General features: G+C 40.3%; 1 protein-coding gene across 1 annotated transcript in view; it reads right to left on the bottom strand.

Annotated features, from left to right (window-relative positions):
* The window catches only part of FGD3 (FYVE, RhoGEF and PH domain containing 3), a 113597-nt gene extending 100847 nt beyond the window's left edge, over positions 1-12750 (bottom strand). Inside the window, exon 1 of the mRNA XM_060766026.2 lies at positions 12547-12750. Coding sequence (XP_060622009.2) covers positions 12547-12559 — 13 coding nt within the window. The 5' untranslated portion in view covers positions 12560-12750. The remainder of the gene's footprint in view (positions 1-12546) is intronic.
* Between the last annotated feature and the right edge of the window lie 336 nt (positions 12751-13086).

Here is a 13086-nt window from a genome sequence, read left to right as displayed (position 1 = left end):
TGTAACACATTACCATAGTGAAATACATATATTGATTTGAAACTGACTCCATTATTTTGAAGCACCCTATGTATTCCTTGTGTCTTCTTTTCCCATAATATATCTCCTTGGATGAATATATACTGACAGTTGCCAACCTAGGGTGCATCTATACTGTAGAAATAATACAGTTTGACACAACTTTAACTGCCATGGCTCAATGCTATGAAATCATGTGAATTCAAGTTTCACAAAGATATTAGCCTTTTCTGCTAAATACTTTGCCAAATACCTTCACCAAACTACAGCGCTCATCATTCCATAGCATTGAGCTGCTACAGTTAAAATGTTGTCAAGCTGCATTAAGTCTACATTATAGATGCAACTCTAGGTCTAGGAATCCTGCTTGTTTTTCATTGGAAAGTAATGCAAGAGAGTATTTGAAAACAGAAAATTGACAGACCACCAGGGAAGCTAACCCTTCCACTGCTCACAGTACAGTCATTCTACTGCGATTTTCTAAGTTATTTTTCCCCACCTAAAGAAAAAAATACACAATAGCAAGCAGGCTAGAAAGAGGAAATGTAGAGAGACAGTAGCAGACAAAGTACCTAATAGACAACCCTCTGGAGTATTTAACTGAAAATCATTGTATGCTCTGCAGCAACTGGATTTCATCTACATTTTCCAGACCTGCATTTTGTTACTGACTCTGTAATTTCTTGCTTTGATAGGAGAGTGGCTACAAAAATAGCTGTTGAAAAAAACACACACTTCCAAACTGCAATGGAATTCTTTAAAACTACCAATTTTCAGCCCATAGCCTGAAAACAAAGACCTCACGTCTCACCTTTATTTGACCATATTTTAAGTGCTATTCCCTCAAGTAACATAATTTTAAAATATTTAAAGATTTTCATAATGGAAAATACTATGAGCATAGCAGAGCAACCATAATGATTAGCTTCATAATAACATGCCCACATAACTACCACCCCAGTGGAACACTACTTTCCACATTAAAGCTAAATGAAAATAAAACCAGTTATTAATAGAAATTGTTCATAGGCAATCAAAACTTGTTTAATCAGCTTGACAAAATGCAAAAGAAAATGAGATGTTAGAAACTTTTTAGAAGATTGCAAAAAGTCACATTGACAAACTATTTCTGCTTCCTACCCTCAAACCAAAGTTTTAGCCTAGCGCTGTAAGTATAGATAACTGTCTGCTTAGTCCATGTAATACTTATATAAACTGTCTTTTCTGTTTAAAAGTTCAGATAAATGTAATGTCTTATAGCTTGCCTATTTTCTTGACTGGAAAACATTAAGCTTGTTGTGATGCAATAAAAAAGTGATGGGTACAAGTCTGTTGGCACCACAAAGTTACAGGAATCTGTATCACTTTCAATACCATGGTTCCAGCCTGCAGAATTTTGTGAATTGTAGTCTGACAACTATTTCTGGCTGAGTCCATCAGAACTGCCTTTTAGAGAATTTTATTGCCTCATAAAACTGCAAAAACTATGATCTTGTGGGAAGTGTCCAACACATTTAAACTGTCAAAACACTATAAAGGTGCAGTCTTGATATATTCTATGACTGAGGGCCAAAGACAGGATATCTGTTTCATCAGCAATGCAAGAGGGATAGATCCAAACAAAAAGGTTACGCATGAAAAATTGTATCTTCCCACATGAGCCTCTAAGATCCTCAGGGAAGTATTTCTTTCCAACCCATCACCTCCATAGGCATGTTTGGTAGGAATGCCTTCCCTGGGGCTGAACTCCTTCCATAGGAATGTCATGATGTATCCACTCTTGTTCCCTTTTTGACAGTAGTTAAGACATTTTATCCCATCAAGACTTTGCAAATTGATTGTTGGTAAGAGAAGGATTTTTAAGACGCTGTGCTAGTCTTAGCATTTGTTTCAAATATTACAGTTTGAGTGTCCCTTTTCCGGAATTCTAAAATCCAAAATTGTTCACCTGCATGGCTGAAATAGTGACACTTTTGCTGTATGATGGTTCAATGTATACAAACTTTGTTTCATGCACAAAACTATTACGTTATTGTTTACAAAATTACCTTCAGGCTATGTGTATAAGATATGTGAAACATAAATAAACTTCATGTTAAGTCCCAACTCCATGACATTTCCTTACAGTATGTATATGCAAGCATTAAAAGAAAACTGAAATATGGAACATTTCTGGTACCAAACATTTTGGATAAAGGATACTCAACCTGTACTACTAGTAGCTTAATACTATTTGTTCTCAGCTTTTGTATTTTAAAGCTATTTGTGTTTTTATTGTAATTTTTTAAAGTGACTTTGAATCAAAACTGATAAGAAAAGCATGATATAAATAATGTGGTGGCGCTAATAATGATAACACAGATTAAAATCACATTGAAGGATATATGTGATTTTCACAGCTTCAATTGTAGCACAAAAATCCATGGATAGAAACAATGTATTTGATGGTGGCGGAGAAGAGGAAGGAGGAGATATATAAACCTCACTTGCCTAGTTTCCAACAGACCTCATAACCTCCAAGGATACCTGCCATAGATGAGGGCGAAATGTCAGGAGAGACTATTTCTGGAACATGGCCATACAGCCTGGAAAACTCACAGCAACCTATTGGTGTGCTGTTGTCTCTTGGGTGTTTACAACAATTCAACAGACCAAGCAAAAGGCTTAGTTTTAAATGTCTGCTTTGAAACCCATTCCAATATCAGTGACTACCTAAGAAGCAAGTTCTGTGAAAATCAATGAGCGTCATATCCAAATGTTAGGTTTCAGATCTGAAAAACCTGGAAAATGTTTTTAAAATTATTTTTAAATAAAACAAGAAAACCCACCCTTATTAAAGTTACAGCACCATGCAGCCCAAGAGTCACAAGGAAGAAGATATCTCCCCTTCTGAAGTCTTCCACAATGCTATGATTTCAGAAAGGAAAGTTCAAGATTAACTTCTCCCTGTCTCAGCAACTACAAAGGCTTTCAAATGTTGATGTGACTCAAGCACAGTTTACTCTATTCCTTCCCATTGCTTTCAATGAGAAGTTAAAAAAAATCTGAAGGTGTATCAAAAACTGATTCAGCCAATGCATACATCTTTCCAGTGAGTCTTGTATTCTGGACAGAATGCATCTTCAGAGATCACAGGGCTCAATCTGACCATTTCCTGGCTCTTAAGATTCCACCATAAGGCTGTAGTCTCTTTTTTTCTGAAAACATTGCTCCTAAAATTCTATTATAAGACAATAGTTGTATTACCTCAAATCTTTCCAAACTGAAAAAATATGTCATCTTTGGATCATAAAGTCAATATTCAAAGTGATGTGTTCAGGTAACTTATGGTCTATCTGGGCCTTTACTTCAAACCAAACTTTGTTTCTCCCCTTGCAACAAACCTAATGACCATGATACTATTTCCTCTTTTGTGTTCATTCTATTAATACTAATTACAAGGCTTGATTTCAAAGGATGTACAGCTATTGTGTTTTTTTTAAAGTATTACATATGGAAATGGTGCCTTTTATATTAGCAGTTGTGTTCTGGATATCATATTATTACTACTATCAACTTTTATTATATAAAAAATGGATCCTAAAAATACAAATTGCTATTATATGCATATGGAATTTTAATCTATTTGCCAGGAATACTGTATAATTCTGGTTTAAGATATAAACTGCATCCTAAAATCCTACCAGAAACAAAGCCTCGGGTTTCATCTTTCTTTAAGGAAAATATTTCATCGCATACCATTTTAGGGATAGTATTAAACTGATTTGTCAGATAAAAAGGTCACACAGGAAAGCAGCAACAATGGCAAGTTATCATATTTCATAATCCTAAAAGGCTGCCAAAATAATTTCAAAAGCAGACGCAGAGCATCTTGTGCATGTTTTAACACATAAGTCCACATGCTATGCAAATGCAGATAGCCCATCATCTTCCTGACTGATATAATATCATGATGGACACTTCCAGCAAAACTCAGAGCCAAATCTCCAACCCATCATATTGAGCAAAAGAAAGAGAGAAATTGAAATCAGTGTTTGTTTTGCAATTGGTAGGTTTCACAATTTTGAGATCATCACCATTCAACAATCATAAAAACCACCACTCATAGAGATTTTCAGGAACTTTAAAAAATCACCCCACACTCCCAATGTTTTCCCCATTGCTAAGGGGCTAGCATGAGCCATCAGATATGTATGTAGGTAGACAGACAGACAGACAGACAGATAGATAGGATTGTGTGTGTGTGGTTGTGTGTGTGTGCAGCTCATAACAGCCCCTTAGCACTGTGGAACTTGGGAGTACACAGTAAGTTTTTAAATCTATCTTTCCATTTATTTATTTATCTATCTATCCATCTATCCATCATACCCTGTCCAGCTATGTAATATCATATTAATATTATATCTGGGAGAGTTACAAAAATTCAAACCTTTCACAAAGGTTTCTGGTGCTGGCATCTCTTGTTCACACTCTTCTCATACACAGAAGGTGACAAAAGTATAATTTTTAAAAGTGTAATCACTATGAAGAAAACAGACGCATAACTATTTTTAACATCAGTTAAAATTTTGGGGAAAAAATCAATCCTATTTATTCTCAGCTTCCAAATGCCAAGCCAATCAAATGAATCTCTGAAAGACACTACTTCCCAGACTTTCCCAGAATTCTGCAAGAGACAGAAAACACTATAAAATGCTAGTCTGCTAAAGCCCTAAGTCAACCTCATATATAAGTCAAGGACATGTTTGGGGATCAAAATTATGGATTTTGATTGGGGAAATTTCCATCTTTCTGGATTCAGCTATATTCCCCTCCCCGCACCCTCCACACACACAACCACACACACACACAATTGTGTACACATGCTTGAACTCCTGAGGCCTGACTATTACCTAGTACTGCACCTGAAGAAGTGGGTTCATGTCCATGAAAGCCCGTGCCATAAACAGTGGGATTTAAAAGTGTTGCTACATTCCTTCCTTTTCTCCCTCCCTTCCTCTCCTCATTTTCTCCCTGGAAGCATTGTAATTTAGCAATCTTGGGAACAACAAATACATTTCAATCTGAAACTACCCTGGAGATGGGGAGAAAATTTGCATGTTGTTCTAACTTCATAATGATGATACTCTGCAATTGCGCTATTTTAATACGACACTATGAACCTGCACAAACCCTGAGAGCAACAGGAGAGGCCCTTTTCTCCACTGTCGCAAACACAATTGGTGGGAACGAGAGAGAGGGCCTTCTTGGTGGTTTCTCTGCAACTCTGGAACTCCCTTCTGAAAGACATCAGAATGGCCACCTTCCTACTAACTTTCAGGCATCAGATAAAAAATCTTTTCTCTGGAATCAGGCCTTTAATGAAGTTTAATACAAGAGCAATAGGCGCCATAGTAACATTTGGGGCTAAACTTTTCTGTGCAATATCTTATAGACAAGTGGACATGGGAAAGATAATGGCTTTGGTTTATTATTTATTTATTTGCCACATTCATATCCCGCCCTTCTCACTCCAAAGGAGACTCAGAGCAGCACACATAAAGGCACAATTCAATGCCATATAACACATATCCAGCAAATAAAACATATATATTAAAACAACCACTGAAAATGTAAACATTAAAATTATTAAAATCACATAACCCAGTATCATAGTCTAGGCCGTTCCAATTATCATTGCACCATTCCACATTCACATATTGCACTGACACTGATGTCACTAGGGAGGGACTTCCACAACCAAGGAGCCACCACTGAGAAGCCCCTGTTTCTCATAGGTTTATGTTTATTTAGTTTTTAATAATACCTTAAGGGTTGGTTGTATTTTAATCTGTAATGTGCTCTATTATGGTTTAATTGTCTTATTATGTTTTAATTTTTTTGTTATTGACTAAGTCTATTTCCTTTTTGTCCTAATGTACCTGTATGTTTTATACTTTGTTGTTAGCTCCTTTGAATCCCCAATGGGGGCAAAAAGTGGGATATAAATTTAATAATAATAATAATAATAATAGAGGAGGGATTGAGCTTGTTTTCTGCAGCCCCAGAGACTAGAACATGTACCAATAGATTCAAATTACAGGAGAAGAGATTCTACCTAACCATTTAGGAGAAGTTTATGATAGGATGTTTGGCATTGAACATACTGCCTTGGAAAGTAATAGACTCTCCTTTTTGGTGTTGGATACCCCCTTGGTTCACATTTCAACTCTGTTGTTGTTGTTGTTGTTGTTGTTAGTTTTATTTTTTATCCCCACATTTACCCCAAGACTGGGACTCAAGGCAGATCACACATAAAAAGATGCAATTAAAACATACAAGAAGTAAACATTAAAACTGAATTAAACCATGAGCCATATTAAAGACATGTACTCTACATGATTTTAAAAGTTAAATACAATTAAAATAATACAGAAAATACACCCCATTATTAAAAGCCTATAATTCCAGAAACCCCTCTGAATTATTTATATCTCCAGATTGAAGTCCACAAACACAAGGAGGGGACCATTCTAGCCTTCCTAGGCAGGGACTTCAAAGTGTAGGGGCAACCACTGAAAAGGCCATCTCTTGTGTTGCCATCCCATCAGCTATAGCTGTGAAGGTGACAGGACTGAGAAAAGTGCCTCTCCATGGATCTTGGGGCCCAGGCAAGCTCCTATTGAGAGATACAGCCTGGACATTAGTTTTATATTGCCTTATTTACTTATTTATTTATTTAAAGCATTTATATTCCACCCTTCTCACCCTGAAGGGAACTCAGTGCAGAGCACAACATATATATGGCAAACATTCAATGCCGGAATAAAACAAACTATAAATTTACACAAACATTAAAATCAGTTGTATCCACTTTAAAATCAAATTGTTGAAACCATCTTAAACCAGACTTATAAATCATACAGGACTTTATAGGTCATAACTAAAACTTCACAGTTGTGATTTTACTTGCAGGTCAACAAATGCAAGGCTTTGGCTGGAAATATGTTCCAATCCCAAAGTGTTTGTAACCACCAGACAATTCAGGGAACTTAGATATCAGCCAGCCATTCCTTTAAATGGGCCTTTATTTTGTATTTCACAACATACTGTAGAACAGGGGTCCTCAAACTAAGGCCCGGGAGCCAGATACGGCCCTCCAAGGTCATTTACCCGGCCCTCGCTCAGGGTCAACCTAAGGCTGAAACGACTTGAAAGCACACAACAACAACAACAATCCTATCTTGTCAGCCGAAAGCAGGCCCACACTTCCCACTGAAGTACTAATATTTGTTGAAATTGTTCTTTGTTTTAATTATTGTATTTTTTTTTGCACTACAAATATGTGCAGTGTGCATAGGAATTCATTCATGGTTTGTTTGTTTTTTCAAATTATAATCCGGTCCTCCAACAGTTTGAGGGACTGTGACCTGGCCCTCTCTTTAAAAAGTTTGAGGACCCCTGCTGTAGAACAAGCTAAGTTTAATTCAAAGAGTAAAGAATTTCTCCAAGGTTTTCCTTTCACTCTCCACAGTCAATCCATTGTTCTCTTTGTTCTGCTTCACCTGAGTGCAGCTTCAGAACCAATAGGTCCTTGGTATTTCTGTTGTTTATATGTGCCTTCAAATTAACTACAACTTATTGCAGGCCTATTTTTTTTACCTCCATCGAATTTGGAGCATTCACCTAAATTGTAAGATTCACCAGAAGCTCATTTCATTGCCAAGATCCTGTGATCCTTTCTTAGCCTTATCCCTAATCTGCTGTAGTACCTAACCCATGTTTCCAGTGCCAACACCCTTTGTTCTTTTTCTGAAGGCACTCTGTTGCCCTTTTTTATATACTTACATGTTTGGTAGCTGAGAGGAATGCTGCAGATATATGGCTGAATTCTAGGACTCTCTAGGTACTCCAGTGCAACTATGTGTTGAGCATAGAGTTGCAGGAGGATTTAGAGATTCCTCAAAAGAATATATAAATTCAATATGTAAATAATCAAATCCACAAAAGTGAAACCCACAAATGTGGAGGTGCAGAAGTCAATAATAGTTAGGGGGTGGGTATCTTTAGCCTGGAGAAAAGAAGACTAAGAATGTGATCCAATAACCATTATCAATTTTTGAATTTTGGACCTAATTCTGTGTGATTTCCTCAGCACAGCAGCTCAGAATCTAACTGAATGACGGGACTTTATCCAGTTGTTCTAAATAATATGTTCTAAAAATGAAATGTCAATCTTTTCTTTAAAAAAAAGATATTATTTTCAAAAACAGATAATGCTACAAATGATAGTCGGTGGGTAATTACCAACAGGAAAGGTGAAGTGGTGTGACATCTGGTCCGTTAAAAGTGCAGGTGCAGTTTTTAGTAGCTTGTGAAATATGTTGTTACCGTAATTCACATAGCAAAAGTATTGAGTTGTACAGAAGTTTAATGTCAAACTCACATAATAAACTTCAGGCTTAATGTTAGGTAAGATTGTCAAGACATTCTCCGCTGTTTTTATTTAAAACAAAAGAACAGGGAGAGAGAAAATCAACATTATGGCTGATGCTTAACCTACTGGTCCAAATCCATACCTTTCATATTTTTATCCTCAGCCCAAAACTAACAGGACACAAGAGCAGCGTCATTGTGTGTTTTCACTGTTAACATTTGGTTGGTGCCTGCCTATTAACCAAACTAACTGTTATGTTCATGAAAACTAAGAAGGCAGCTGGGGGGGGGGGGGGGGGGTTGGGGGGCAGGTGGAAGGGTCCTGTTTCATACTAAGCACTTATGATCTTTCTAAGAGAATAATAAGTGCTTGGTCTTTAATGTAACTTTAACCCTACAGGTCTGACGAAATCTTTAGAAGCTGGTTCAGGCTTCAAACACTCGTGAGATGCTTCAAAGAAAAAGATGCAATAGCCACTTGGTGTACATTCCCACTGTACAATAATTGAGAGCAGCAGCTGCATTCGTCTGCCAAATCCACCACAGAATGGAACTGGCAAGGTTTCAGCAGGACTCAGAGGTCTTCTGTTGTTAACAAGGACTCACCTACAGGCCATTACCAATGAACCTAGGACACGTGTTGTAAAGTGGAAATGGAAAGGAGGAATGTATGTAACTAAATTTGGAAAATGTTCTGTTCCTGGTTTGAAAGTGTTATTTCCTGGGTTGTTGTAGGTTTTTTTGGGCTGTATGGCCATGTACTAGAAGCATTATCTCCTGATGTTTCGCCTGCATTTGTGGCAAGCCTCCTCAGAGCTGAGGACCTCAAAACTCTGAGAATGCTTGCCACAGATGCAGGTGAAACATCAGGAGAGAATGCTTCTAGAACATGGCCATACAAGCCCAAAAACCCTAGAACAACCCAGTGATTCCAGGCATTAAGGCCTTTGACAATACAGTGTTATTTCCTGTTTAATTGTGCAGTACGTACTTTGAAAGTGGTTGTTATACTCCAGAAGCTTCATTTTTGTGGCTGCCACAAATTACGTTGAATCGGTTGTGACACTGAGATATTTACTGAAAACCTATAGCAAAATGTGCTGCAGCATGTCCCACAAAAACAAAGTTTTGCAGTTTAATAATTTTTCTCCTGTTTTTTATGATAGAACTAATTAGGAAATTACATTTATAATCCAGGAACAAAAATCACATTACATAGTGTTTATTAGCCTCCAACAAATATTTGGCACCAGTCACAAACCCACAGCAGGGAGAGCCAGTGTGGTCTGAAAGCCAGCATTGGACTATGTTGCTGGGGACCAGAATTCAAATCTCCGTTTAGCCATGAAAATTGATGGAATGACCTTGGGCATCATATTCTCTAAGCCTCAGAGGAAAGCAAAAGCAACCCAACTCTGAACAAACTTTGCCAGAAAAACCCCATGATAGGGTCCCATAAGGGTTGCCATAAGGCTTGAAGGCACACAGTAACAATACTGTCTCTGTCCAAGAAAGCACTGGAAGCTTGAAAAAAGGAAACTATAAAGAATTCGAGCAAGAAAGAAAATTATGATTTTTTATTTTAAAAAATACATTTAAACTAGTTTTCACTAGTTTTCTCTAACTGTGCATAACTTTCACTATTCATACCTAAATGTGTCAAGAGGAAAGCATGTCTAGGTAACCTTTGTCAGGACTGCCTTCCATCTGGAAATCGATGTCCTCATTGCGAAAGAACATATGGATCCAGAATAGGTCTTGAACCCACCACCAAGACCCTACATTTGTCGCTGCCTCATCACACTAGAGCATGGATCCACTTTAAATCCGGTTTCTGCCTTCTGCAGAATGCTGGGGTTTGTAGTTTAGTGAGGCCCAGGACCTGTCTGGCTGAGCAGTATAAAGGCCCCTCCCTAAACTACAAACCCCAGAATTCTGCAGGAGGCAGAAACTGGATTTAAAGTGGATCCATGCTCTAAGTGCAGTGGTCCCCAACCTATGGTCTGTGGACCACCAGTGGTCCCCAAGAACTAAAATATGGTTTGCGGCCTAACTTTTACTACCCCATTGCAACAAGAGCAATCCTCTTATAGTGCTGAGGCAACAGGAATATTGGGAAGGGAAAAGCTGACTACCCACAAAAGGTGTGACCACTGCTTCTCCTCCTCCTCCTTCCTCTTGCGCAGAGCCAGTCCATGTGGTGCCTGGAAGCAGGGGCACCTTGGTATCTTTGTTTTTAGGCCTGTTCCAGGGGTTATTTGGGGTGCAGATTCAAAAACTTGCATTGGATAAACCACATTAGCTCTACATTATTAAGTACGGTTTTCTGTGAGCAAGCAGATGGTGACTACTGGATGGCACGTGTTCTGTATCAGAACTGAGAGCTGATGTGGTCTATCCAATGCAATTTTCTGAATCAGCACCCCAAATAACCAAACCAAATCTAAAGTTGACCAAAACCTGATTCATAACCCTTTTTGGTACTAATGTTGGAGAGTGGTCCCTGGTCAAAAAAAAGGTTGGGGACTACTGCTCAAGTGTGATGAGGTCCATAAAAGGCAATCATACTTAGCCATGAGTGAGTGATAGCCTATGATGATGATGAAGACATATAACTCTTCATGTGTAGATTGGGTTCGCTACTAAAATCTGAAGTCATGCAGTAGAGGAGCAACACATAAAGCTGTCCTTTACACAATACACCAGACTTTTGAATTTTGCTACCACAATATAGTATGTATTGTCGAAGGCTTTCCAGAATCACTGGGTTGTTGTAGGTTTTTTGGGGATGTATGGCCATGTTCCAGAAGCATTCTCTCCTGACATTACGCCTGCATCTATGGCAGGTTGTGAGGATGCCTGCCATAGATGCAGGCAAAACATCAGGAGAGAATGCTTCTGGAACATGGCCATACAGCCCAAAAAACCTACAACACCACAATATATATATTGTTCAGAAGTAATATATACCCATTATCTAAAGGCAATTTCTGATCAGGGAAGCTAAACAGGATCAGCCCTGGTTAGTATTTGGATGGAAGCCCACCAATGAATACCAGGGGCTTGGGACTGTATTTCAGAGGAAGGAATTGGCAAAACCATCTCTGAATATTTCTTGCCTAAGAAAATCAATGGGTGACTTGAAGACATATATGCACACTACAAATAACAAAAAGTAAGCATGAAGTGCCATCCTGCCTTGTTAACTTTTCCACACACCTGGCAGGGCATGGTTGGAAGCAGAGCACCAGTTTGTTTGCTTAAGAAACCTAGCAAACCTATTCTGAACTCCTGGACAAGAGGCAGGGATGAGGCAGGGACGGGGTCTTCTCCCAAGACCACCTTTTCCGAAAGGTAAAATATCAGTGAGACGGCGAATCTGCCCCAGCCCTCCTTCGCAGGCCGGCCAATCCAGGGGTTTCCAACCGCAGGAAGAATGCAGCACCTGGCGTTGCCAAATTCCCCCCAAGAGAAATCCCTGCCCGCTCTTCTTTGAAACGTCCAACATTTTCAAGCAAGCAAGGTGTTTCCATCCCAGGCTGAGCCAGAATAAACCATTTGGCCTCCATTAAGTGAAATACGGGGTCTCTGGATTTATGAGCGCGACAAGCCAGGGGCTGCTCTCAAAAGTCTGAAACCCTCTGCAGAGGGAGAGAGAGAATGAAAGAAAGAAAGAAAGAAAGAAAGAAAGAAAGAAAGAAAGAAAGAAAGAAAGAAAGAAAAGCAAGCCACGGCAGCACACTCCTCCTCCCCAAGCGACACTTCCCCGCTCCCCAATCTTTTCGGAAAGCATAAGGAGGAGGGGGAGGGGGGGGAGACCATGAGGGGCTTTGGCTTCCGCGCAGCCCGAGCTGGCAGTGTGCAACTTCCAAGGAAAAGTTCCTTCCCCGAGGCGCCAGCCGATGAGAAGCACATGCAGAAAAGCCTCCTTGGAAGCAGACAAGGAGGAGAAGGAGGGGGAGGGGAGGGGAGGGAAGGGAAGGGAAGGCAAGGAAGGGGGATCATGGGGGAACTTGAGCCCAGGACGGGGTCTGCCGCTCTTCCCTTCCCTTTCCTTTTCCTCCGCTGAAAAAGCCTTCTCCCCCTTCCTGGAATCGCCTTTTTCAGACTCACCCTCCGAGTCCATCTCCGTCTGACTCTGCCTGCAGGAGCCTCACAGCTGGAGCGGGACAGAGGCGCAAGAGGAGGAGAGGAGGAGGAGGAGGGGGAGGAGGGCGCCCCGGCTCTCCCGCGCTTGCTTGCTTGCTTCCCGGCGCCTACATCTCTCCCCGAGGAAACACCAGGGAGGGGGCAATGCCTCCTCTACCCTCCCCCCCCCCCCCCCCCAACAGCAGCCCTGGAGCCACTGACGCGGTTGCGCGGGGAAGGGGAAGGGGAAGGGGCGGGAGGGGCGTGCCTAGCCTGCCACGGAGCCAGGTGCAGCTGCGGGTTCAGGGGGAGCCTCCGCTTCAGGTTTCTTCCCCAGCACCGCGGCCAAGAGGCACCTCTGGGCAGGGCAAGGGCACTGGGGGTTAAAAAAAAGAAAAGAAAGAGGGGCTCTGGATTGCACTAAGGGGAGGAGGAGGAGGAGGAGGAAGACTGTGTGGGGAAAGGGTTCTCCCACCCACCTTGAAAGCAACCCCACAGCCATAGCTGGGATAGACACACTTGGGT

Source organism: Anolis sagrei, chromosome 2 (assembly GCF_037176765.1).
Source record: "Anolis sagrei isolate rAnoSag1 chromosome 2, rAnoSag1.mat, whole genome shotgun sequence".
Taxonomy (NCBI): Eukaryota; Metazoa; Chordata; class Lepidosauria; order Squamata; family Dactyloidae; genus Anolis; species Anolis sagrei.
The sequence above is the reverse complement of the archived record's forward strand: the minus strand, read 5'-3'. Positions and strand labels throughout refer to the sequence as shown.